Here is a 22994-nt window from a genome sequence, read left to right as displayed (position 1 = left end):
GTATCTCGCTGTAAAGAGATATGGGCAGAAGAATTTGGTATTAAGCAGTAACTTGTGTGCTCAGCATATAGCCATGAGCCAAGCATCTAGTAGGCACATGCTTGAAGGCGGAAAAATCATTTGATTTGATATGATCAAATAGGCCATAATCATCTTGCAAAATGCCGATCATGTGTACGCCTAGGTATCTCGAAGTAGGCCGTTCCATCAACCACTGCGATTTGCGAGACAGAAGTCATTCATTTATTGACTGTTTGTCCATTCGCTCCTGGTTGTTTGACACGTATCCGGAATCGGAGGGTTTCAGTGCATCGTCTTCATCATGCGCTGATGCCGCCTCGACATCTCGAAGTTGGACGTCTTCGAAGACAGCCATGCTCCCATCATCGAAGAAGAAATCAAGCTCTATGTCATCGAAGACACCTATTGAACTGAAATATGAAGATTGGGCTTGCGACAATCTAGCGCCTGCTTCACCCTCTGATCCCCTAGGTTCTGGCGCCGTAGTTGGGCCGGCATCCTGTTGACGTAATCTTCGAAACTCTTGGAATAGGCTCGCTATGATAACCCTTGCATGCTCAATAGCTCGGATCCTGGTACTTTGCTCTACAATTTGGAAGTCTCGGTCGAATTCTGGAGTCAGGATCTGTTGTAGCCGTAGCGGCATCTCGCGAAGAACGTATTCCTCGCATTCAGTCAAAGTTTCGTGAGATCGTGTTGAATTTGACACTTGTTCATATTCATAGACTTTTTAACCAGTTAGAGAAGCGACTTGAAGTATGTATCCACGATGCATGCTTACAGGGTGATGGTATTTCGTCTGCCAAAACATGCGGAAATAGGATTTGAAACGTCGCCCTCCATCTGTCAACTTCAGAAACAATATGGTTCTTTTTCTTCCTCGATCTTAACTGTCTCTCTTGATCTGCGTCAAACCCCTCGATCGGCTCGCTCTCTCTTAAATCGCATGGTATAAGGAGTCGTTGGTGGTCAATGTATTTCTGATCGGAATCGAAGCGTTCCCAACAACGCGCACACCTGAACTTTGGTTGTCGATGTTTACGATACAGGTGCTCCCTGACTACTGTTAGAATTCCCATTGCATTGCAAACACGGCTAGCAAGACTCACTTGACTCGATGAACATCTAACCATCCTGGCCCAGGACAGATTGGCCACCCTCGATACTTTGTTGGGTTATACTTGAAGTAGGGGCAAGCAAATCTTAGATTCTCCATCTCTTTCCCTTTCCCCTTGTCATTTCCTCTTGAGCGACGAGGTTTTTTCTTGTCATTCTCTTCATTCTCGTCATCAACATCGCTTCTGTCGTCTCGGTTTCTCTTTCTTGTTGATTGAGCTTGATGTGCTGAGGGTAGATATAACGTACCGGATGGCGCATCCCCACCTTCGGAAGAGCCAGCTGCAGTTTGGCGTGCAATCCGATGTGCCTTGATGAACTCGAACTGGAGTCTCCGGGTTATTGTCGAAATAATCTTGCCAATAGCTTCCTTTTTTCGTGTCTCAATAAAGTCCTGGGCGGTGAGCGAGCTTTCATCGCTTGACGACGCCTTTGAAGATACAGTGTCCGTTTTCACGTCAGGTGAGTCAGGTATTAAATCAGAGTACTCCAGCCCTTGTCTACGGCCCTTCCCCAAGATGAGAGAGGCTCCTCCTCTGATCCAGGTTCTGTCTAGAATCTCACACCGTGCATAAGAGATTGCGGCACATCCATCTGATACACTCCACCACGCGACCGAGACTCTGTCGTCGTTACGTGATCCGTATATTAACTCTTCAGAGATATAGCATCCCTCACCCTCGATTTCGGCAGCAGTGACAGTACGCAGACCGATAGGCAGAACGACGTTGACAAGGAAAGACTTGGATGTTTCAATCACTTCTTCGTTTTCTCTTGTTTGGACGAAGCAGGTAACAGGCTCGTGGTCATTTATTGAATCTGCTATCGGTTGTGGTGGTACCGATAGTCTTGACTGGATCAACAGATCTTTTGGCAACGGATCTTCAATGAGGTCTTTTGGCTGGATTAACAGATCTGCAATGACGTCGAAGGCCGAAGAGTCGTCCCGTTTAACGCAGCGTTGACATTTCTGAGTCCCACAACGAGCACACTCAAGAATCAACTGATCTGGTTCCGCTTTGTTACAAGCCTTACAAGTCGTGCCTTCCCGGTTCTTGATCTGACCAGCCTCGAAAGAATGGATACATTGCCGAGCCAGCAAGGGCTGGGGTATCATACCCAGTGGCCCATTATGAGGGGGAAGCCCGGTCGAGGATGAATCTGCGCTACTCCCCGAGTAATCGAGACTGGGCACGGAGGCTTGACTATGAATGTCGGCGTCAGGGAGAACCCTAAACCGAGGAAGTGACAAGGCGGGTGGCCACATTGTTAGATGCACTCTCGAGCTGTATGTACAGCCCAAATATCTAGAAGAATTTAGCAAAGATGCTACTCAGAGCCCGCAGACGACCCATTACCGTCACTTACCATCAGATTAGGACATCAATGCCGTACTACATGTGTTGTAATGACGGCTCTGTTCTTTCCAAAGCAATAGAATACAATATGGGATCCTCGTCCGATTGGGTTCTTTGATGACAACGGGGCTAGTGCATGTGTTTGGAGTTGTGCTTTTGCTCACCGGGCTGGGACTGCACTAGTAACGAACGCTAGGTCTACGAATACTGGAGACCCCGAGCCAACAGAAAACACTCAAGTGGGCTTGTGAGAGCGAGCAAGACACGATGATGTTGCAGACGGTGCGGCTGGTCCCAAGAATGAATGAATTGGAAGAACAGCAACGGTAGTGAAAGCGGCCAGCGTCTGCGCAGAGACGGGAGATGAACGACAGCGGGAAAAGGCAAGTTTGTGCCAAGTAGCATGGACGGGACAGAAAGTGGTGAATCGCCTGGTCCTGGAGTGGCTGGATGTCATGCAGTATGTATGCCGTGGCCGAAGCCAGTGACCACGGTATAGTATCTGCAACGCTAATTTAGGGCACGGAGTACCTGGGACTGGCTGGCTGTCAAGACTCAAAACGAAGTTGATTCCTGTCGCCAAGGGGGGGCGGAGAGATCGGGAGAGACAGGGGGGGTGCCAGGGCAAGGGTCCGCTCTGGTCGGGCACGGAGCCAGAGCTACCTAGATGGGTCTCTTGGCTATCGAGAAAGGATGCTGGATGTTGTCTGAATGTTGTAGATAGCCTCCGTTAGGCGAAGGCTGGGGTGATGTGGGTAGGTACTTGCGTGCAATGCAGGAGACAGACAGACAGGCAGACACTTAATGATACTATCTACACAGACTACTCCGTACCTACTCTACCTAGGTAATGTAGTGTAGATACCACAGCTTACTGAGAGTGCTTGGGGTGTTTGGGGTCAAGAAGAGGGGGGGAGCTGGTGGATTGATTGACACGTGTATGTACACGGTTGCTAAATTATCTACGGTATCTTGATTGCTTCCTCCGTGTTCCACGTTGACTGTCCAGGCGTCTATTCTTAAACAAACAACTTTCTCTTCGCCTCGATGTAGGCAATGTGTGACAGCCACAGGAGGATGATAGTCGCCATTGTTATACAGCCCCTACTCGTATCAAGTCCAAAGGAATCGAGTTGGATCAATGGTTGGCGCCAGGTCGAGGACTAGTTTGCATTGTCCAAGACGAGCCGCTCGGTCATTCGATCTCTGGCCACGTTATCCCAAGTACAGAAAATCATGATTTTGCCAATGCCCCTGCGATGGATGCCATGTAGTGTAAGTACATAGTAGATAAGTAGATTAGAAGGTCAAAGCTGCGCTCGTTGTCGGATAACACGGACGCCTGGGTAGGTAGTACAGATAGCGCAGATAGGTAGACAAGCATCTACATTGATTTCATCAAGAGCACGGGTTTTTGGTGGTTTTCTACAGTACTTGGTCTACCACGCTCGACTGCATGAAGTCCTCGCCCATCACGGAATGTGATATGGTCCATGGAACGTCAAATAAGCCAAGCAAGCCCTGTGATTCTCAGGCGCTAAGTGTTCCAAGACCGCTGAGGCATGACGGCGATTGGATGGCAGGTCTCAGCACGATGCGCGGTCTGGGACGCCAGGTGTTCCAGGGCGCGTAAATTGCCCGTTAATGGCATTGGCCTGTTGTGGGCTTACTTACTGCCCAATCGGTGGCAAGGGGCCCTCCAGATTGGCCATCTCCATTCTCCTCCATTCTTCTCCACGCTCCATACTCCCCGGCTCATTGGTAGACATCGTGTCGAGTGTTGAGTGTTGAGTTACCCATCAATACCTTAATACTTATGTATTCTTCTCTATCTACTTGAATTTATTGGCAGCCGATGCATACCTATTTCAAGAATACAGGCGAGAGAAACTTGCTTGCATGCATCCAATAACTCTTGTCCTTTCAGACCATGGCATGCGAAACATTGAGGCTGAAGTAGGTATACAGTAGGGACGCACATGACGACTTGCATACTCCAACAATTTGTATCGCAATTAGGAGCTCCTCGTTTCTGTCGGTCATGATGTTTTCTGTGATGCCCAGAGAGCGGGTTTGTTTTTAGCAACTATTTAGCATCCTCGGGGTCCCGTCACTGGCTTCGATTGGTCTTCCCCGGCCCTAAGCGCCGACAACATCGACAGTTTTTCATGTGACCGATGTGCGTGACGAACCAAGTGAAATCCCACGCTGTGCTATTTACAGTACGGTAACAACCATGACAAGACAGGCGTCCTAGTAAGTGCATCAAGTGTAAATCGGTAAGTAGGTTCTTAGGTGTACATAGTAATGAGATATCATAAGTCTACTCCTACAGGAGTACCTTGAGTGTGATATCTCGCCCAGCCTACCTGGGTATCTACTTCGTACCTAGCGTATACGTACCTAAGTAAGTACAGTAGGCTCCTTAACCACGTTGCTAGCATGCATTCCCCAACTTGGCCTTATAGATCAGATACACTAGGTATTTCATAGCTTCTGCATGGTCCAAATACGGTAGCCTACCTAGTGTACATGTAACGCAAAATGAGTCGGTAGAGGATCCGCGTGATCCTCCCGAAGAAGATACCCAGCAGGTATACATAGCATGGTGTTGCTGTCGATGGATTTCTATGCGGATGGTGAGGGCCAAGGGTGGTGCGTGATGACAATCCGACAATACCCGGAAAGTCGGTAACAAATATTCACCTTCTTTTTGGATGTTGGTAAGGATTAACAAATCCCATGAGAAAGCTGCAGGGTTGCACCCGTCGAGGTTGATGAAAGGTTGATGTGATGAACTTCCATGCATCCGACCACTAGGTAGCTAGCCGTCGTTGCATGCGTTGCGCACGCTGATGACAAGGTTGCAATCGCCAGCAGATCAACTATTTAGACGACATTGGGCTACTACTGTAATAACAAGCATGACTTATCGGGATAAAGAAGGCCCTCTCTAGAGTACATACTGTTAGTACTTAGTTGCCCACGTTCGACAACGCGTTGGTGCAAGAAGTTCGACAGGGACCCTTGTGTCTGCCTTATGCTAATGTATCCAATCTTGAATTGTCCCTCGATTCGAAGCTCCCATGCGGCTCGTCAGCTTATCGATGCACGAGCTACCTACTATAGGTATCATACTGTATGCCATGCAGCCATATAATGTCGTGTAATGTAGTATACAAGTTCATCCCAGGCTACAGTATCACCAATGTTACCATTATCGGAGGGGCACTATCGCCGCATACGCTATAATAAAATGAGTCTCTGAAGAAGATGGTAGGTGGGATTCGCTGCGGATTTGCATTCTCCGCCTAGAGCAATGTAACATCCCAAGCGAAGCGGACTGCAGCTGGTTAAGGTAAACCAACCTGTCAATATGCTTCCGTCGTCACACCACAATGAACTTTTCACCGGCGACAGATCTACCATTAGAAACTTTGTTCAGTGGGACTTCAAAGAACCTACGTCGGCAGAAGAAGAACTCCGCGATTCCTCATGACTTTACCAAATCGACGATGAAAAGTGGGCTTCGGCAGGATCCGTACCAAGGGTATGCCTCCTCAAATGTCTGGATAGTGCCCGATCCGGTCGCTGATATGTGGGCCGTTTGAAGGTGTTTCGTCCCTGGCGAGCTGGGAAGACCGTACCTAGTCGCTTTAAACCAACCTCCTCACGTTCTTGACTGTAGACTGAAGTATAGCACATCTGCAGATATTCACTCTACCCACAACCCGGAGTTCGGCAGTCTCGCTCTTAGTGCACGTCGGCCTCCGTGGCGGTGACTGTTGGTGTCGGTTCAACGGCTTGGCTGTACTTGGCCGTGGGCGGGTTTCCAAAACAAATCCTACGGCGGCTTCCTTCAATCGTTTTGGGGAAACATCGCTGCCCTGTGGCCCCACGAAATATGGCCTGATGAATTATGGTGCCATTGTTATGGAGATATCACCAGAGGCCTCAAGATGGTGCACTTGGAAAGGTGAGAGCCCCGGCCACGGAGGTGGCTGACCTCACACCTGGGTCTAGATATGGTCAGAAGAGTCGTTCGTCCGTCTTCACGTGGAACAATGAGCTGTCAAAGGTCGTGATGATATTGTGACGCGTCCAATCTACCAGGTAGGTACATGTGTCCAAATGTTTTATGTGATTCTAGAATCAGCGAACCAAGGTCGGAGTGCCATTAACTTCAGACATCATCGCCTTACCTGTATCTTGTTCGGCTGACCAATGGAATGAGGCGAAATGATAGAGACGTAGAACCCTTGTTTTTATATCATTCCTTTTTGGACCTCGTCTTTCCTCTCTTCCCATAACGTTTTACCAGTGCAGGAGCAGACTGTTTTGTCATTGTCCCACATTCCTGCACTTCTAGCGATGACACCAACGACGGTATTTTGGTCGTTCTGTAGATCACCCTGGCCCTCATCCTGGCTCGTCAGAACCATGGCGTGGCCGATTACCTCCCAGACCTGAATGGGATGGTCCAGGAAGACAACGCCGCGGCCATCGCCTCCTACTTCCACGGAACCTAGGACACCTCGAGGTTGTGTCGTGCCACTACCGCCGGCCCATATAGGACCTGTAGAAGTTGCCCCGAATTTGAGGTCGCCGTACTCTCGGATGCTGGCGTTGTATCTACCAGGTGCAACCCCACGCAGCGTCAAGTCTACCAAGGTGGTGGTGGGGGATACCTGAACCATGCGAGCTAGACCCCTGACTTCTCTGTGCCTGACTGCCGAATCTTCCGTTGAGGCTTCGGGGTCCGACGCAGGCACCAGTGCGTCACCACCTCTTTCGTTTCGATGATATGTCTCAAGGATACAAACAGCTGCACCTGTTGATCATGATCCGAAGTGATTCCAGTCAGCCGGCAAATCATAAACATCAAGCGCATACGTCGTTTCAACAGGCGTCTATAAACGTGTAGTCGCATAGCGAATACGAGATGCGAAGGGACTTGGAATCAAAAGTGAAAACCAAACGCAAAGGATGCCCGTGCCGCACTGTGAAAGGCTGACGTGGGACAAGTCGATTCGCAAAAGGGAAATAATAGACCCAACTCACTGTTTGATGCTCCTGATCCCCGTAGAATGGCGTCTCGACCCGTGGCCTCTATGGCGCTAACAATGGAAGACGGCGCAGCTGTTGGGATGAAGGATTTAAGGTTAGCCGCCGGATTGTTGTTAAATTCTTCAGACGATGCAATCCTCCCGAGAAAATAAGAAGAACAAAGGAAACTATTGAAACATGGGTTATTGACCCCCACCTCACGGGCTTAAGGAAAGAAGATGACTAGGTATTGAGCTCCCATCTCGCACGATTCTGATCTTACCAGTGCCTTTGACCGCGACTAGCTGGTCCTTGAGATTGGCGTCGACGCTGGTAATCCCATCAAGGCTGTATAGGGCGTCTGAAACGGACTTGACACAAGAGTCGCAGGTCATGTGCACCGCGAATAAGGTCTGTCATTTTGGTTGGCATGTTTCATTAGCCTCAGTTTGGACGATACAAACGCAGGTACGCGAAGGTCTAGAATAATCTAGGCCTAGGTCTTTCTGGGATGAAGAAGATCGATAACAGATCTCACCAATCCGAAAACAGATGATGCTATAACCACAATCTTCAAGTGTGAATGCCTTGAGCGTCAACGAACCTCAAACGGAGTTTTGACTTTATTCTGCGTCATAGCGCTGGCGGAGTGGGGAGTGAGAATGAGCAGGTTGTTTTTGGGGCTATTCTGGTGTTGTCTTTGTCTTTGTATTTCTTGTTTATCTTGCCTCTCACGATGCGAAGGTTGCAGGTATGGGACTGATATCAAGCCAATAGTGATGCAAGTGGTTGTTGTGGCAAAAGAACGCAGAGATATATGAGGTATCTTTTTAAACATTATATGCCTCGGTACAAAATAGTCACGATTCGCAACAGTGTCACTTACACGATACTACCTTGTAATTGGATGCTCAATATTGCTTTGAAATCGAGTTATCAGGCCCCGATTCTGCGCCGATGGGTCCGTCGAACTCGGTGGTAGTTGGTAGCAACCTGAGGCGCAATTAGACAGGCCTATTGATAGCGGTGCTGATAGGCAATAACTCAGAACCAAGTCCACTGACCGAACAGTATCTACATAGGTACAGCTGGTAGATATCGATAAGAGGCTCCACGTGATTACGATACTAAATTCTGCCATGCCAATCGTTTCTTGGCACCCAAACCTCCGGCGGACCAGACCGCGGGTGACGAGACATTCACATAACCGACTATCAGAACCCAATTGGACTTCCCCAATTGCCATGGTCTGAACGGATTGCTATCCTTCAAAATCAGCGGTTGATTGTTCGAGAGCGAGGGATACGCTCTCGAGAGCCGCCCAACATGTCGCAAACCATAGGGCTGGTAAGTGACATCTCCAATCCGGACTCTTCGCCTACCGATAATCCTCACACACAAACCTTCAACAACAGACAAAGCTAGCCTACTCACGAGCATGGCACCAAGTCTCCGCCTCAGCACCACACCCAACCCTCTCCACACAGCCCAACGTAACACCGCCCTCGCTAGGCCGCCTGGCCTCGCGGATCGCCACCATCCTCATGGGCAAGCACAAGCCGATCTGGGACCCCTCGACGGACTGCGGGGACTACGTGGTGGTGACCAACTGTGCGGCGCTGCACGTCACGGGGCGCAAGAAATGGCAGAAGACGTACTACCGGCACAACACGCGGCCCGGCTCCCTGCGCGCCGTCACCATGGACGTCCTCATGGCCAAGCATGGCGGCGCCGAGGTCCTGCGGAAAGCCGTCTCGGGCATGCTGCCCAAGAACCGGCTGCGCGACAAGCGCCTCGCGCGCCTCAAGGCCTTCGAGGGCGATGCGCACCCCTATAAGCAGAATCTTTTGCGGTTCGGCGGCGTCCAGGTTGGGCAAGAGGGTTGGAGCGAGGCGGTGAAGGCTATTCGGGCTGCGGATAGCTTGCGGTTATAGTAGCTTTGAGAAGGCTGGCGGGAAGGTTCTATCGAGCGAAGGGACAAAGCGTTGTTGGAATTGCTGATACTTTAGGCGTGGCCATGGGATTCGGCCATGCGAGCTATCTCGGCGATTCGGTTCTGTATATATCATCTATTTTGTACTACAACGTGTACACATGTAATGGAAACACTCACGACATTCTTACTTAGACTACTTGCAAGAAAAAGAAGGGGCAGGTTAGAAGTCTAATCTTCCGAGCAATATTGGTAGATCTCTCAGGCTATGCGGTCACAGGCAACAGTGAATGATGCATTATTGAAGTTCCCCATTGATGTTTTCTAGAAGAGGCGATGCTATAATAGTCTACGGTACAGCTGCAGACGTTCATAGTCCGCCGTAATGTGATTCATCAGAGAACCTCTCTCATGAATCATTACCCGAGTAAAATACAAAATCCAGACCCTTAAGCGAAAACAGGCAAGGAAGTAATAAAGCACGGTAGCCACCACTCATGCGCCGTTTAGTCATGATTACACTACATGTTGATGTGAGACGAACAAATTTAGGGAAGAGCAGAGGGAGGAAGGAGATGGGAAGAGTGAAGCGTGAGTCGAAATGAGAGAGTACGTGTGTGCTTCTAGGATCGAGACACCTCGCACTTGATCAGGCCATTAGGGCCAGATTGCGGCGCGTACACCTCGGCGTCCTTGCCTGTGTTCTCGAGACCCTTGTGCCACGAGAGATCTAGGTGGAAGGCGGGGTTAGCATCTGACTTTGTCTGTGTGGGACGAGATTTGGATCGTTTTACTATATCCTCCTTGCTGATAACGCATTCACGTGATCACGAGAATAATGAAGGAGGGGAAAGGGGGGGGAAGGTGCTCCTTACCGATCTCGAAATAGTGTTTGTTGGGCAGCGCATAGCTGACGGAGGCGACCTCGGGCGCAGCCTCGAGGATCTTGTCACACATTTTGTACATGGTGGCTTGAACGGAGGGGCTGTCCTCCTCGGCAAAGGTCTTCATGGTGATGGCGCGGGCGTCGTCGAAGGCCTTGTCGAAGATGGCAATGTTGTCTTGTAGGGCCTTGAGCGAGGGGATGGTCTTCCACTTCCAGGAGGCGTCGATTTCAGTTGATAGAATGCGGTCCCAAGTCTCGGGTAGCGTGGTGTACTCATCCCGGATGAAGCCATGGAACTGCGAGCCCGTGCTCTTGAGCACGAGCAGGCCCGCGATGGAGCTCTGGACGTCGATGCCGTCGGCGCGAGACACCCGTACCTCGACGTTGCGTGTCTCGTCGCCGTCCCGGTAGAAGCTGTGCGGGTGCGGCTTTCCGTCAATGTTCATGCGTGTCCACCGTTTTACCTCGACGTTGATATTGGCCACGTCGATGTGCGCATATTTGTCTAGGAAATGCTGCCCTAGGATGGCCGCGTATAGCTCCGGCGGGTCTACGGGATTCTCCTTCGCCTTGATGTAGATGGTGTTCTTCATGGAATCCGTGGCTACTACGGGCCCGTTGTCCGCATCCGTGTACGAGGCGTCGATCTTGCCCTCTAGCAAGCAACACACAGTCATCTCCGTCACCTTGTGTGTCCCTGTTGCTTCATCTCGCTGAACCTTGCAAACGCGGACATTATCCTTGCCGTACCGTGCTGAGCTGAGAACGGGCATTGTGACGAGGTGTGTATAGGATTGTGTGTAGGTGCAGTCCAATGGATTTGTTACTGCGCAGAATCTATCTTCCACCACGATCGAAGGGAAAAAAGGGGGGGGGTGAATATCACACCACCTCTACAAACTCGAAAGAGAACAACACGCAGTTCTTATAGGCCAACGACTTCCTCTACGACGGCGCAACTCCCGAGCAATGGACGGCCGAATGTGTAGTGACGGATGAGGCGCACAAGACAAAGAGATTGAATCTGGTGTGACGTGCCACGAGACAGGAATGATGCTGGCTTGTGGCTCACGACCAAGCAATGCCGCGGGTGTACTATGTGTGTAATTGGGTGGAGGCGGAAAGAAGGGGCGTAAAGCTGCAGGTAGACGAAGTTGTAATAAGAGTGGATTATGTCAGTCTATCTACGGAAGATGGAAACGGACACGAGGCCGAGTGAGTGATAGGGCGAATGCTTAGGTTAAAGGTTGGAAGGTAGGTAAGTCGTGAAGTTCAGAGTAAGCTGAGACGGCGTCAAGATTTTATACTATTATATCCGTACTTAGCTAGATGGTAACGAAGGTACTTCAACGAAAGTATTTTCTCTATCATACTAAGATACTAAGAATTAATGGTTTGCTTCGCCATCTCAACTCGTGGCTAGTTCCCTCAGCTTGTCCCGGACGGGATCAACCTGGAAATCCACCTACTGTAAGTCGACATCTTTCTCTTCCTATCTCCATGCTCAACCCTGGCTGGCTGGCTGGCTCCATACACGCGCGTAGCCGCAATGGAAAACGAGAGGAACAGAACTTTGGAAGCGTCTGGGGGTCGTCTCGGCGAATAGGGGTCCTCAAGCGGGTTGGACCGGCAGCCCGCGTTCGGCACAGCTCTACAGGAGAGTGATTCACCACTTTACGTCTACTAGTACTATGTATGAGTAGATGGTAATCCACTCATCTGCAAGCCGGGCCTGGTATGCAAATGCTAGGATAGACGCTACTACAGCAATCGGACTGTTGTCGGAGAGCTCCTGGGAAAAGAGACACGCTATTGAGATTCCCGAGGCCTGGAGCTGCCGGAAGCTGCCCTGGGCGAGGCCGCTGTTTGGATGCCAGCCCTGCAGTCCTGTGGCTTCTCCGCAGTGGGCTCTCCCAAACACGCCCCCGGAAGACGCCGCCTCCCAGCGCTACAAATGTATGTACATGCAATTAGGTACCTAGGTAGGTTACCTACCTTAACCCGAGCCCTTAGCCTTCCGTACCGCATCAGCGTGGCATCCTAGCAGTAGGTACTTTGCCTGCACTTTGCCTGTACTTTGCATGCAAAGTACCTGTCTAAAGTACTTAGATAGCATCATTCCACGATGATCAACCCCGCCAGACCTTCATGTCTTGCTTACTTGCCCCTCTAGGATTGTCCTGATGGTCGATGGTTCGGTCATGGACATGGACATGGACATGCCAAAATCCTTCTTTGCCATCTTCTCGCTCTCCTAAAGTTTCGCGGGTTGGGTTGTCTGCGCACCTACATGATGTCTCGTTTAAGAAGAATATCCCTATTGGCCAAATATCAGCCCGCCTGCATCATCCTCCTCTGATACAACTCTCTAGGAACAGGGTAGATCAAATCCCGTAAACAGAGTCCAGTATCTGTTCATGTTCATCTAGAGATAGTGAGCCAGCCAAGCCCTCCTTCCCCTTTTGTTGGACGAGTGTTGGACGAGATGTTTGATATGACTTCGTATCAAGAATATCTAGTTTCTCTCGTGTAACTCCAGATATTGGCTCTACTACCTCCTCCCTGATCCCGCTGCTCACTCGGTACAATAAACCTACAAATAGTGATAGATATCCAATATTCAGATTCCAGAATCCAGATAAGAGATATGCTCACCTGCTTACCTACTGTAAGGTACTTGGTCCGGTCCAGCGCTCTTCTTACTTATAGTGCGGAATGCCTGCCGCTTGACCCCCAGCTCCGGCGCCGTCCGGTCGGTACAGCTTCCTATGCATGTTTCTTACCTGTCCGACATAGGCCATAGGTAGTCTTAGTACCTACCTTTGCATGCGTGCATGGACGGCCAGGTATCCCGGATGAATCCCTTACCTACTATTATTACACTGCATAAAATGTCTTTCGTCGTCGCTCTATCGCCAGCAGCCCTTGGTCGAGCCTACGAAGTATGGTATGTGCCGTACATGTACGAAGTAGGTAGGTTGGGTGCTGTGTTAACCATCTTGTCGTGGTCGTTGTGGGGTTACAGTCCCTTCGGCAGTGGTCTTGGCCTGGTTGTGTGCCGAAAGCGCCGCATCGTATCCCATCGCATAGCGTCACCCTTCTCGCTTCTCGCTTTCTTTGTTCGGGGTAATGGTCTTTTTTTCTCAGAAGCTGCAGATGTGCTCGTGACACAAAAGTTCAGGTTGCGAATGGTAAGTGTCACCTTCTCATTCGAGCGGCTAGACTGGGGGTAGGGGGGGTCAGAAATCAGCCTCTTTTCTTCATTCCTTCTTTTCATTACTATTATCACAAATTATGACAATATTATAGAGACTAGTGGTTACAAGCATTATTTTCCCTTGCACTCCCTTCTCCTATCTCCCTTCCCCATTCTAAACCTTCTCATCCATTTCCGTTTACCTCTTCCCGTCCCCTTGTTTCTTTTTGATTATTTGAGGGGACATGTTCCATACTCCGGTATACAGTTTCCAATCAAGCACAAGAGGCCACATCGTTCAGTCAAGCCGTTGCAGCACGTGCCAAATAGAGAGCCAGTGCATGTGTACCCGTACTTTGGTCCACATCTACCATTTGGCGAGACCGGTTTAGCCGTCGCAGTTGGGCTCTTTGTGGTCGTTTTCGTGGTGGTCGTCGAGGTTTTAACCGTGGTAGTTGAGGATGTTTTCGTGGTCGTGAGAGTCGAAGTAGTCGATCCAGAACCCTAGGTTGCTGTCAGTATCCTGAGCTTGGAATGTCATGGATAGATCCAGGCCAGCGAAATATTCGCTTCCCCGTGGATTCATAGTGGTAGAGCAGTGTTGCTCAGGATAGCATTGAGACTATCTGAGGCTACTGATATGTTTGGGACGTGAGAAAGAAATCGTACCTTGCAACCGCTACCGAAGGCCGGTTGGCATCCCGTTCCACAATAATCGTCCGTAGAGCCGCAGAAGCCGTATCTGTGAGAGTGTATCAAAGTCAGTTCATACTCTACGTTTGAGGTGGCCAAGTCGGCTGTGATGGTCAGTATCCTATCCTCCCGGTACGCAACAGCTTGCGTCTACGGTCTGTCATACATTGGCAGGCAATCACTGCATAGCCCATAATATACTACTACTTCAGTATAGGAGTATGTACTCTACATCTTGGCGTGACCAGCCGCTAGATAGTAGAAATTGGGAATGGGGAAGAGCACGCTTTGTGTTCAGAACGGACAACCCCCTGAAAAAATCACGCTGGCACGCCATTGAGCCTCACGGGTGAGGCAAGAGACTTACTGAGAGCAGCAAGTCCCGAATCCCGATCCATCACACGTAACTCCATTACCACAAGATCCATCAATTGAGACCTTCGGGGTGCCAGTCGGCGATGTTCCGGAGGTGGTCGTAGTGGGTAGCGGGTCATCACTATTCACAGCACACGTCAGTCATAGTCACTCCTTTAGAATATGGGAGAACCTTGTTCCACGATTCCAACTGATCCTAGTCCTGTATCATAGATTTAAATATTATTATACTGACCCTGGTAAGGGGCTGTCGCCGTTAGTGCAAGTGCCGAACTGGGGATTGCAACCTGTTCCGCAGTAGTCGATGGAGGAGCCACAGAAATTGTTCTGAGAACAGCCTACGCATTATCATCAGCCATGCACTTCACAGAAATTTTCGTGGAAGACCTACAGTTACCGAACTTAGACCCTTGGCAGGTAACGCCGGAACCACAGTTGCCGTCCTGGCTGACTACTAATGTGTTTGTAGGCCCTGGGGGACTGGTTGAGGATTGCGACAAACAGGACCATGTGCCAGTTGGGGCGCGTGGTTTGAAGGTGTAACTGGGCACTGCCTTGCTGCCAGCTCGGTACCAATTGGCGGGAGGATCGCCTAGACACTGGCCGACGGTCACAGACCGGTATCCGCTCTTGAATAAGGAATCGAGAACGTAATCCGTGAGATTGTAGACTGTCTGCTCATGGATATCGTGCTCGATCTGCAAGAAGCTGTTCCGGCATGGGTTGGTCCCCGGAACGGCATCATCCCAGATGTCCTTGCTAATCTGAATCTCCGAGGGATCATCGTGCAGATAACCTTCCGTGTCCAAATCAAAGTATATGGCATGATAGCCCATGGTAGCCAACTGTGATCCGCAAGTGTTCGACGGGCAAATCGAAAAGGGGGGTCTGCCCAAGTATCAGTATCTGACGTGCTGAGATGTCTTAGAGGGCCACGCTTCGTACCGCATGTATGTAGGGAAATAACCGAGGATATCGTTGATTGCAATCTCATTCCAGTAGATCTGGTTTCGAAACTGAGTCGTGGTCAACTGGCTGTAGTTTTCGTGGGACCATGTGTGGCTCGCAATCTGGTGGCCTTCGGCGGCCATCCGCTATTTCTTGTGAGCATCTCGTTCGAGGGGCGCTCATGCTGAAATTCTTACCTGGATAACGTTAGGCCAAGGCGTGCTACGATCATTGATCTGCCCCTTATGCAGGTTATTGCCAGTTATGAAGAACGTGGCCTTCGCTTGGTATTTCTGAGCCGCCACGTCAGTACCTAGCTGAGATATGGAAGCAAGGGGGTCTTCTCGCACCGCAAGCTTGTCCAACAGGTCATTTGTATACTCCCATGGCCCATCATCAAATGTCATTGCAATATCCCCGTCATTCACGCAGTCATAAATACCAACACCGCCGTACGCGACGTTTCCAACTTTGGGTCGTGCGATGGTTGACGTGTCAACACCCGACGGTTTCTGGTTTCCATCACATCCAGGGCCGTAGTTGATTTGACAGTCAGGCGCTGAGCATGACGCTGCATCTTTGCCACAATAACTTATTCGACCAGTCAGTAGGGAGACTATTCGATCGGTTTCCTAAAGTACTAACCCTTCGTATGAGCAACAATATCCCGCCGAACAGGACCCATAACGGCTGCCACATCTCCCATTATTCTGCCTTTCTTCAATCTCGCCCCGCTTCCTTAGACCGCCTTCGTTCCGGCGCTCCGTAGCTTGATCAGTTGGTGCCGAACGAACACGCTGTTCCCATCTTCTCTCGCCCCTGAGATCCTTAAGAAATCTCCGGGCACCAACAAGCCTCGGCATGGGAGCATCGCCATGGATATCGGAGTGGGCAATCGTCTGGCTGGCGCATAGCGCCAGTGATATGGCTCTCAGGAATCGCATGTCTGTAGAGCAAGGGGTGCCAGCAATGATATATGCTACAATATAGCTATATCAGGCAGAATATGTGTGCTACCACCGAGTGCTGGCCAACCTGGATCGCAGATTGAAGAAGAGAACGCAGAGCGCTGTCGAGAAGAAGCGAGACGGCACAAGCCAAGGCATATCGAACGGGCGGGTTTGGCCAACATATAAATGCACAATGACCGCAATTCGTTGTCGTAAGCCACACGTTGCCAAACAATCGTTGTGTAAGGATAAATGAGGCCCCCTTGACCTGCAGCTCCGATTCCCATAGCGTGCGATATACCCGGATGCTACGGTCACGGCAGCACGTCCATAATACGAAGCCAAGAATACGTGCAGAAGCGTGTTGGGTGCCATGTACCGGCTGGAGTACCGTTGCAGTGCAAGTGGTCAGCTTGGTAGCTTGTCAATGGTCCGTCACAATACCCCTACCACGACGCCAGATTCTAGAGGCGCCTCTTGGGGTCTATTAGTTGCCAGTCGCGTCTCCCAAGAACGAGTACAGAGACATAAGCGATCTAGACTGTTTTTGTTCAGCTTGTAGGCTTTCTCTTGTCGTGGCCTTCCCACCGCTCAATACTCGCGGCTTGGATTAAACACCATAACCCGAACCGTGCAGGAAGACATAGACGTGCCGCATTGGGTGAGCCATCTTTGGCAATAATGGAGTGGATCACGAAGATCCTGAGATAATACACAGATATTGCGTGTTTCCCCAACTTATCCACGGCCCGGTGAAAAGATGATTCGAGCGAGGGCACATTCTCGTTAGGCAGGGCACCCAAGACCATCGACGAAAACAACATCAGGAACAAGAGATTTAGTCATCGCAACCCTAACCATCGGCGGAACAAGCCGCGAGATGTCTACCACCACATCGAATCACAACTTCCAAGCACTAAGAGAAAAAAGAAATCTGGGGATCGGGTGTACCTGAGCCATACCGTTAAGCTTCCCATCCTAGGTCGATACTGTTACCGCCAAGATCCGCCTCGCTTTCCAGCCCACTCTAACTGATCAGGGACTGTTGGACAGGCGGCAAATAGGTAAGCCCGTAAGTTTTTTTCCCCCCTCTCTAAAATATCCTAAAAGCGACGACCCTGCTCCTGCGTCACATTGAGTCCCATTTATGCGTGTCTCTGTGGGCACTGAAGCTTGCAGGAGAGCTCTTCCTCCTCCATTTTCGGGGCCACACAAAAAAAATAAATTAATTGAGATGGATCGTTACGTCTTCTCGTAACTGCATTGTAACTTTGCGTCTTTCGTTCGCTTCGATCAACCCTAGGGTAAGTAGGTACCCAACGACGCACCACCGTTGGGAGTGTACCATACATACGTACATACATGTACATACAAAACATGTGCAGACTTCCTTTTCATACAGGAGCTGACGAGTCCCGGGTCCTGCAGCTCCGCCAAAACCGGAGACTCTGCGAAGACCGGCGAGCAATAGCAGAAGGAACGGCAGCTGTCGTGCTCTCGATCTACTGTACCAACAGTGAGCACCGCAGCATACGCTCGCTCTCCGGGTGGCTTGGGATATCCTCATCTGGGAGAAGGCGATATGCACTGTAAGCGAGATCTAATGAGCCCAGGTCCTCCAATTTCCCCTACGCTCCTTTGTGCCGTTGCATCGTGGGCGACGAGAGACAAAATTAGAATCATCCGTCGTCTCAGGTCAGTAGGTTGGTTCCTAGTGTAGGTTCGAGATCGTGGAAAGGGGATCAGAGGAACGAACTATTTACATGTGCTGCATACGCTCCTATCGGTCCCATGCACGCGCGCCTCCAACAACAACCCTCGTTCCTGTTACGTGATTCAGTTGCATTATCAGCCCGGTAGCCACAAGCTCGAGCTCGAGCGTCGACCGATGCGTTAGGTGCATGCTGCTACTGCATCACCGGAGGTGCCAATACTCGCCAATATTCTCGCAACTTTTGCCACATGCAGTTGCATTGTGAATGTTATTCGAGCTGTGTCTCACCCCGGAAATAGCAGTAGTTATAAAGTTACGCGCGCTTTTCAATGTCATACCATGCGACAAGAATAGTCGATAGAGTTGTAGAGATCCAATAATCCAGCAATAATCGCATAACTCAGCCACCGTTACAGAGGAACGATTGACTGACTGACTGTACGACCATTTCCACAAATGAGCATATAGGAAAGGCACCCGAAACTGGTTTTCAATCGATAATCGAATCGCCGCCCAGTCTAGAATTAAGTTACAGATGTTTTTACAACGACGTCTACGCAAGCTAGTTTTGACGTCATATCATGTTCTTCTCATCAACGCCTGCTAAGCCTGCAAAAGAACGATAGACAAACCGATATTATGCATGGCGCCCTATCGAGAGTACTCAGGCTGACTAAACCCTAATCCATTCCCCGCAAGAGGGAGGAAAGAAGTTATGCAGGCCTCTCCTCTTCAATAGTCCCATCCAGCCTATCGCCGAGACAGCGCTCGCGCTCAAGCTTCATGTCCATGATGAGGCTGAGCTCGGGACAGTATTCGAAGATAGCCTTTCTCTGGGCTGGATCCTTCCAGACCTGGTCTGAGATGCCTTGGCCCCCGTCCCTGAGGTGGAAGCCCATCGCATTCGGAATGTAGTGGTCTTCCACAGCCAGCTGGCCGTCCTGCCCGGCTGCCACCTTCGCGCCAGGGAGCACCACCAGGCGCATGCCGAACCACTCGTCTTCTGGGTTAGTGTCGTTGTAGCGCTGCTGGAAACTTAGCACGCGCCTAATTGTAGATACGCGGCGAAGGGACAGGCCGCCGTTGCCGGAGAAGCGGTCATCCATTGTTCTGTGGCGGAGAAAAAAGAAGCTAGGTGTTAGTGATGGTGCGTTGATTACTAGTAGCATTTGGAACGGTGAAAAGAAAAGAAGAAAGCAGGGTCGCACGCTCAAGATTCACGTGGAGTTCGTGTTCCTACCTTGGCGATCCGGCCCAGTCCCAATGAAGCCATTCATTGAGGCTCGTCGCCGAATTGGCACAGAGAATGCTATCATACTCGTACTTGAGCAGCCATTCTACGCCTGGGAGAAACTCGTCATAAAAGCGCATGTCGGTGAGCAGGCGGTGCACATTCTCCTTGCTGTCGATCTCCCAAGGGGTAGGGAGCACTAGAAGGTCGAGTTTGCCGACAACCTGCTGGTGCTTGGTCGCGTAGCTGCGGCCCACGCTCGCCGTTGAGAGGTTGGTACCAACGAAGACAAAGCGCCAGTCCGGCGGTACCACGGATATCATGTGCAGAATCTGGGGCACGAGGTGTGGGAGGGGTCGCGGCTCGATCAAGAGCGCCACCTTGGACGTGTTGAAGCGGTGTCGCGGGTCATTGGTCAGGCTTAGCGGACGCCATTCGACACTCACTTTGGGTATCCTCTGTCGAGCCTCGCTTAGTCTCGTGGTAACGTGGTCTTTGATTGTAGGTGTATAGTGTGGTAGTAAACTCGCGATGGACCATCTAGTTAGTTTTTGGTCATACCATCAGTCCAGTTTCCCAAGCTTTCCTGTCTTATCGTACGATGGCATGCCAAGGGTAAGTGAGAGAGAAGCCTACGTAACGATCAAAGAAACAACCGCAATAATGCGAACGCGCGTAATCACAACAAGCGCAGATGTTTGAGCGGACGGACCTAATGACATGGCGACATTCGTAACTCCTCCACGATTAAAGAGTAACGTTACCAGATTTTGCCAGTTATAGGAACGGAAGCACACTCTTAAATCTGGGTGGGTTCGGCAATAAGTCACATTCTAATATTCGCTTCCGAATTTAGCAATACCGGTATGTTGAGCCGCTGCCGGTTGAGCTTCGGAATGCCACAGACGTCCAATTTCGGGGTTCTGGCGAAGTAGATTCAGTAGACTTTTATGTTTTCTATCAAACATTCGAAGAAGCAATAAAATGGCTCTCACAAGAGTAGTAGTACAGCATAGGAAACATATCGAGCAAGTGCTCGTTTCAGCCCTTTCATGGAGGACTAATGATATGAGAAGGTAAATCTTAAGCATCGCTTACATTTGAATCGTGTTAGCAAATCACAAGGCAGATGTTGAAACTTGTGGGCGTTGGCTTAATCGGTGTTTCCTCAGCTCCAGTAAGTGTTACATTGAAACAAACATGGTATCACTCCACGCTGATATCGACCCGTTTCCCTTGAAGCCACGTGAGACTCAGGGACCGACATCTCCTCTAAACTTAACTCTCAGGATCGTACTCACTTCACCTTGGCGCCAGAAATTCGGAATCTAAATGTGCAGGCAATTACGGGGAGGTTAGAAGCTAAAGAATTACCTTCTATGTCGATAATTGGAATAGGAGAACAGTAATTTGGATAGTCTCAGTGCCGCTTACACAACGGGGCACAATGTGCGACTTCACTATGATACTTTGCATCCATTGGATTGAATCCTTCCCTAATAGTCGTCAGCATGGTTGTGGAACAGAGGTCTTATCCATTCAAGTCAATTATATTCAGACCGCCGTAGAAAGCTGGAGCCTTTTACTCCTCGTGATAGAATCTCATGGCATAATCTAGTCTCAAGTCAAAAATGAGATAGAGTTGCACAAAATCAGGCACGGTGCCTAGGAGGTTTCAGTAGTGTCATGGTACCCAGTTCTGTGATCCTAAGTCCTACATGTCGTGGAAGGTAGGATAGACGTGCAACCTTCTCTTCATACCTAGTGAAAGGTTGATGGAGTGGTGATCTCCTCGGGGAGGTACTCAGAGATCAAAGCCGCCACACAGTAACTGGTAACCGCTAGAAAGTTATTTCCCAATAATTCCAAGCATTATAACATCAAAAGCCCAGCAGAAAACATGCCGCAAAACAGTACGAATGATATAGAGATTCGAGCAGAGGACATAGCTCGTCTCTTAGACAAAGCAAAAAAACTAATAGCGAAGAAATGGTCGCGGATGAGCAAGCGTTGGCAGCTAACAGGCTGTTTAGCAATCCTCCTTGTCATCACCGGCATAATCGTGATGTCAAATATTCACCACGTATCCATACCACACCTACGACTTGAATACGACCAAAACCAATCATCATCATCCGAAAATCCCATCCCAGCCCTATCCTCAACAATACCATCCTCATTTAGTCCTCAAAATGCCCCCTTCAACGCTTCCAAGGTAGCCCTGTTAATCGAGAACCGGGCCCTGCCGAACCTCGCACCTCTGCTCCTGCACTTCATCGCCGTGGTGCCGCCAGACTGGCGCTTCCGCTTCATGGGGTCCTCAGAGTCCGTATCCTCCTTGAATGCCTCGCATGCCGTGCGGTCGCAAGTAGCCACCGGCAAGCTGGACTTGACGTTCATCCCGACGAACATGAGTACCAGTGGCGGCGAGATGATTTCACGATTCCTCGTTAGTCTTTGCAATCATTTATCCCCACCCCCCCTTAGGCATGTTTCGGGCATGCATGCTCCCGGGAAATGAGCTGGATTCTTACTCTTTCTGGAAAATACTGACTCCAGCGTGTGAACAGACGAACCTGTGGGTGTACGAGACGCTGCTTCACCCGGCTGAGTGGCTTCTCGTGTTTCAGTCGGATAGCATTCTCTGTGCCAACTCGCGGCAGAACCTCAATGATTTCCTCGAGTACGACTGGGTTGGCGCGCCGTGGAATCCCAACGGCCGGTTTGGAGGAAATGGAGGCTTATCGTTGAGGAGGGTTAGTGCCATTAGTAAGCCCACGACACAAAACTTGTTTATCCTTGTGTTGTCTGTTCAGACCGGACGGGGAGTATTATGGTACGAATGTGAGGTATTAACATCGCATGTTAACCACAGTTGAGGTCCTTCGCAATCAAGTGCGCGTTGATGGCTCAGAGCCTGAAGACGTCTGGCTCACAGAGCGCCTAGGTCATAGGCCAGGCTCCCGCATGGCAAATGGATCGCTTTCACTTACCTTCAGCGGCGAGATGAACCAGGGTGAACAAGTCCAAGCTCACCGGCCAGTGAGCACAGCGGTTTCCACAGGGACGTCATCCCCGTCTGCGACGAGCATGGAAGAAGACTATTACATTGAAGGAGTAGACGACTGGCGCGATGGTTTCTACGAGCCCATGGGCTACCACACCGGCAGCAGCGGCACGATGCTTCACGCGGGTGTCTGGGGTGACCCTCGCCTGCGCCGACATATCTGGGACTATTGCCCCGAAGTCAAGATGACGCTAGCCATGGACGCGGCTAAGTACGTGCCGGGGGATTGCAACGCGAGCTGGAAGCGAGGAAACGGGGGCATAAATGGAGACCCTATGGGTGTTGAGGATCTAGGGTACGACAATGAGGAGATCGATCCATATCCAATGTTACCACCAAACCTGGTACCATGGTAGGTGAGCAGATGCATGGGGTCATCATGTATACTCATAAGTTTTCCATTATCACCATTGAGGAGCATCGGGTGACGAAAATAGTCCATTTCTATGATATATCTTCT

General features: G+C 50.2%; 7 protein-coding genes across 7 annotated transcripts; 2 read left to right on the top strand and 5 right to left on the bottom strand.

Moving 5' to 3' along the window:
* Positions 1-179: 179 nt before the first annotated feature.
* F5B22DRAFT_21662 (uncharacterized protein) lies at positions 180-2597 on the bottom strand. Its single transcript, XM_047969733.1, has 4 exons — positions 2506-2597; positions 1131-2444; positions 803-1077; positions 180-747 (listed from the first exon to the last, which is right to left on the bottom strand). The coding sequence occupies exons 2-4, from the start codon at positions 2402-2404 to the stop codon at positions 236-238; spliced, it is 2061 nt and encodes a 686-aa protein (XP_047836509.1). The 5' UTR covers positions 2405-2444; positions 2506-2597; the 3' UTR covers positions 180-235.
* Positions 2598-6433: 3836 nt separating this feature from the next.
* F5B22DRAFT_21240 (Cu,Zn superoxide dismutase-like protein) lies at positions 6434-8732 on the bottom strand. Its single transcript, XM_047969694.1, has 4 exons — positions 8146-8732; positions 7825-7954; positions 7557-7634; positions 6434-7326 (listed from the first exon to the last, which is right to left on the bottom strand). The coding sequence occupies exons 1-4, from the start codon at positions 8377-8379 to the stop codon at positions 6761-6763; spliced, it is 1008 nt and encodes a 335-aa protein (XP_047836508.1). The 5' UTR covers positions 8380-8732; the 3' UTR covers positions 6434-6760.
* F5B22DRAFT_21272 (ribosomal protein L13) lies at positions 8624-10216 on the top strand. The gene is made up of 2 exons (XM_047969702.1): positions 8624-8888; positions 8957-10216. Exons 1-2 carry the CDS (start codon positions 8868-8870, stop codon positions 9473-9475), a joined length of 540 nt encoding a protein of 179 aa, XP_047836507.1. The 5' UTR covers positions 8624-8867; the 3' UTR covers positions 9476-10216.
* F5B22DRAFT_583726 (uncharacterized protein) lies at positions 9758-11666 on the bottom strand. The gene is made up of 2 exons (XM_047973380.1): positions 10350-11666; positions 9758-10204 (listed from the first exon to the last, which is right to left on the bottom strand). The coding sequence occupies exons 1-2, from the start codon at positions 11131-11133 to the stop codon at positions 10098-10100; spliced, it is 891 nt and encodes a 296-aa protein (XP_047836506.1). The 5' UTR covers positions 11134-11666; the 3' UTR covers positions 9758-10097.
* Positions 11667-14138: 2472 nt separating this feature from the next.
* On the bottom strand, positions 14139-16516 carry F5B22DRAFT_632587 (carbohydrate esterase family 4 protein; the record flags this gene model as incomplete). The annotated part of the gene is made up of 8 exons (XM_047976713.1): positions 14139-14298; positions 14617-14745; positions 14860-14962; positions 15016-15512; positions 15570-15718; positions 15770-15865; positions 15923-16163; positions 16218-16516. The coding sequence occupies 8 exons, from the start codon at positions 16514-16516 to the stop codon at positions 14139-14141; spliced, it is 1674 nt and encodes a 557-aa protein (XP_047836505.1).
* Positions 16517-18949: 2433 nt separating this feature from the next.
* On the bottom strand, positions 18950-20189 carry F5B22DRAFT_641085 (uncharacterized protein; the record flags this gene model as incomplete). The annotated part of the gene is made up of 3 exons (XM_047977940.1): positions 18950-19346; positions 19477-20007; positions 20104-20189. The coding sequence occupies 3 exons, from the start codon at positions 20187-20189 to the stop codon at positions 18950-18952; spliced, it is 1014 nt and encodes a 337-aa protein (XP_047836504.1).
* Positions 20190-21367: 1178 nt separating this feature from the next.
* On the top strand, positions 21368-22890 carry F5B22DRAFT_641084 (uncharacterized protein; the record flags this gene model as incomplete). Its single annotated transcript, XM_047977939.1, has 3 exons — positions 21368-21916; positions 22038-22236; positions 22343-22890. 3 exons carry the CDS (start codon positions 21368-21370, stop codon positions 22888-22890), a joined length of 1296 nt encoding a protein of 431 aa, XP_047836503.1.
* Positions 22891-22994: the final 104 nt, after the last annotated feature.

This window comes from Xylaria bambusicola (genome assembly GCF_022495145.1).
Source record: "Xylaria bambusicola strain CBS 139988 unplaced genomic scaffold F5B22scaffold_1, whole genome shotgun sequence".
Classification (NCBI taxonomy): domain Eukaryota; kingdom Fungi; phylum Ascomycota; class Sordariomycetes; order Xylariales; family Xylariaceae; genus Xylaria; species Xylaria bambusicola.
This window is presented reverse-complemented; position numbering and strand designations above follow the sequence as displayed.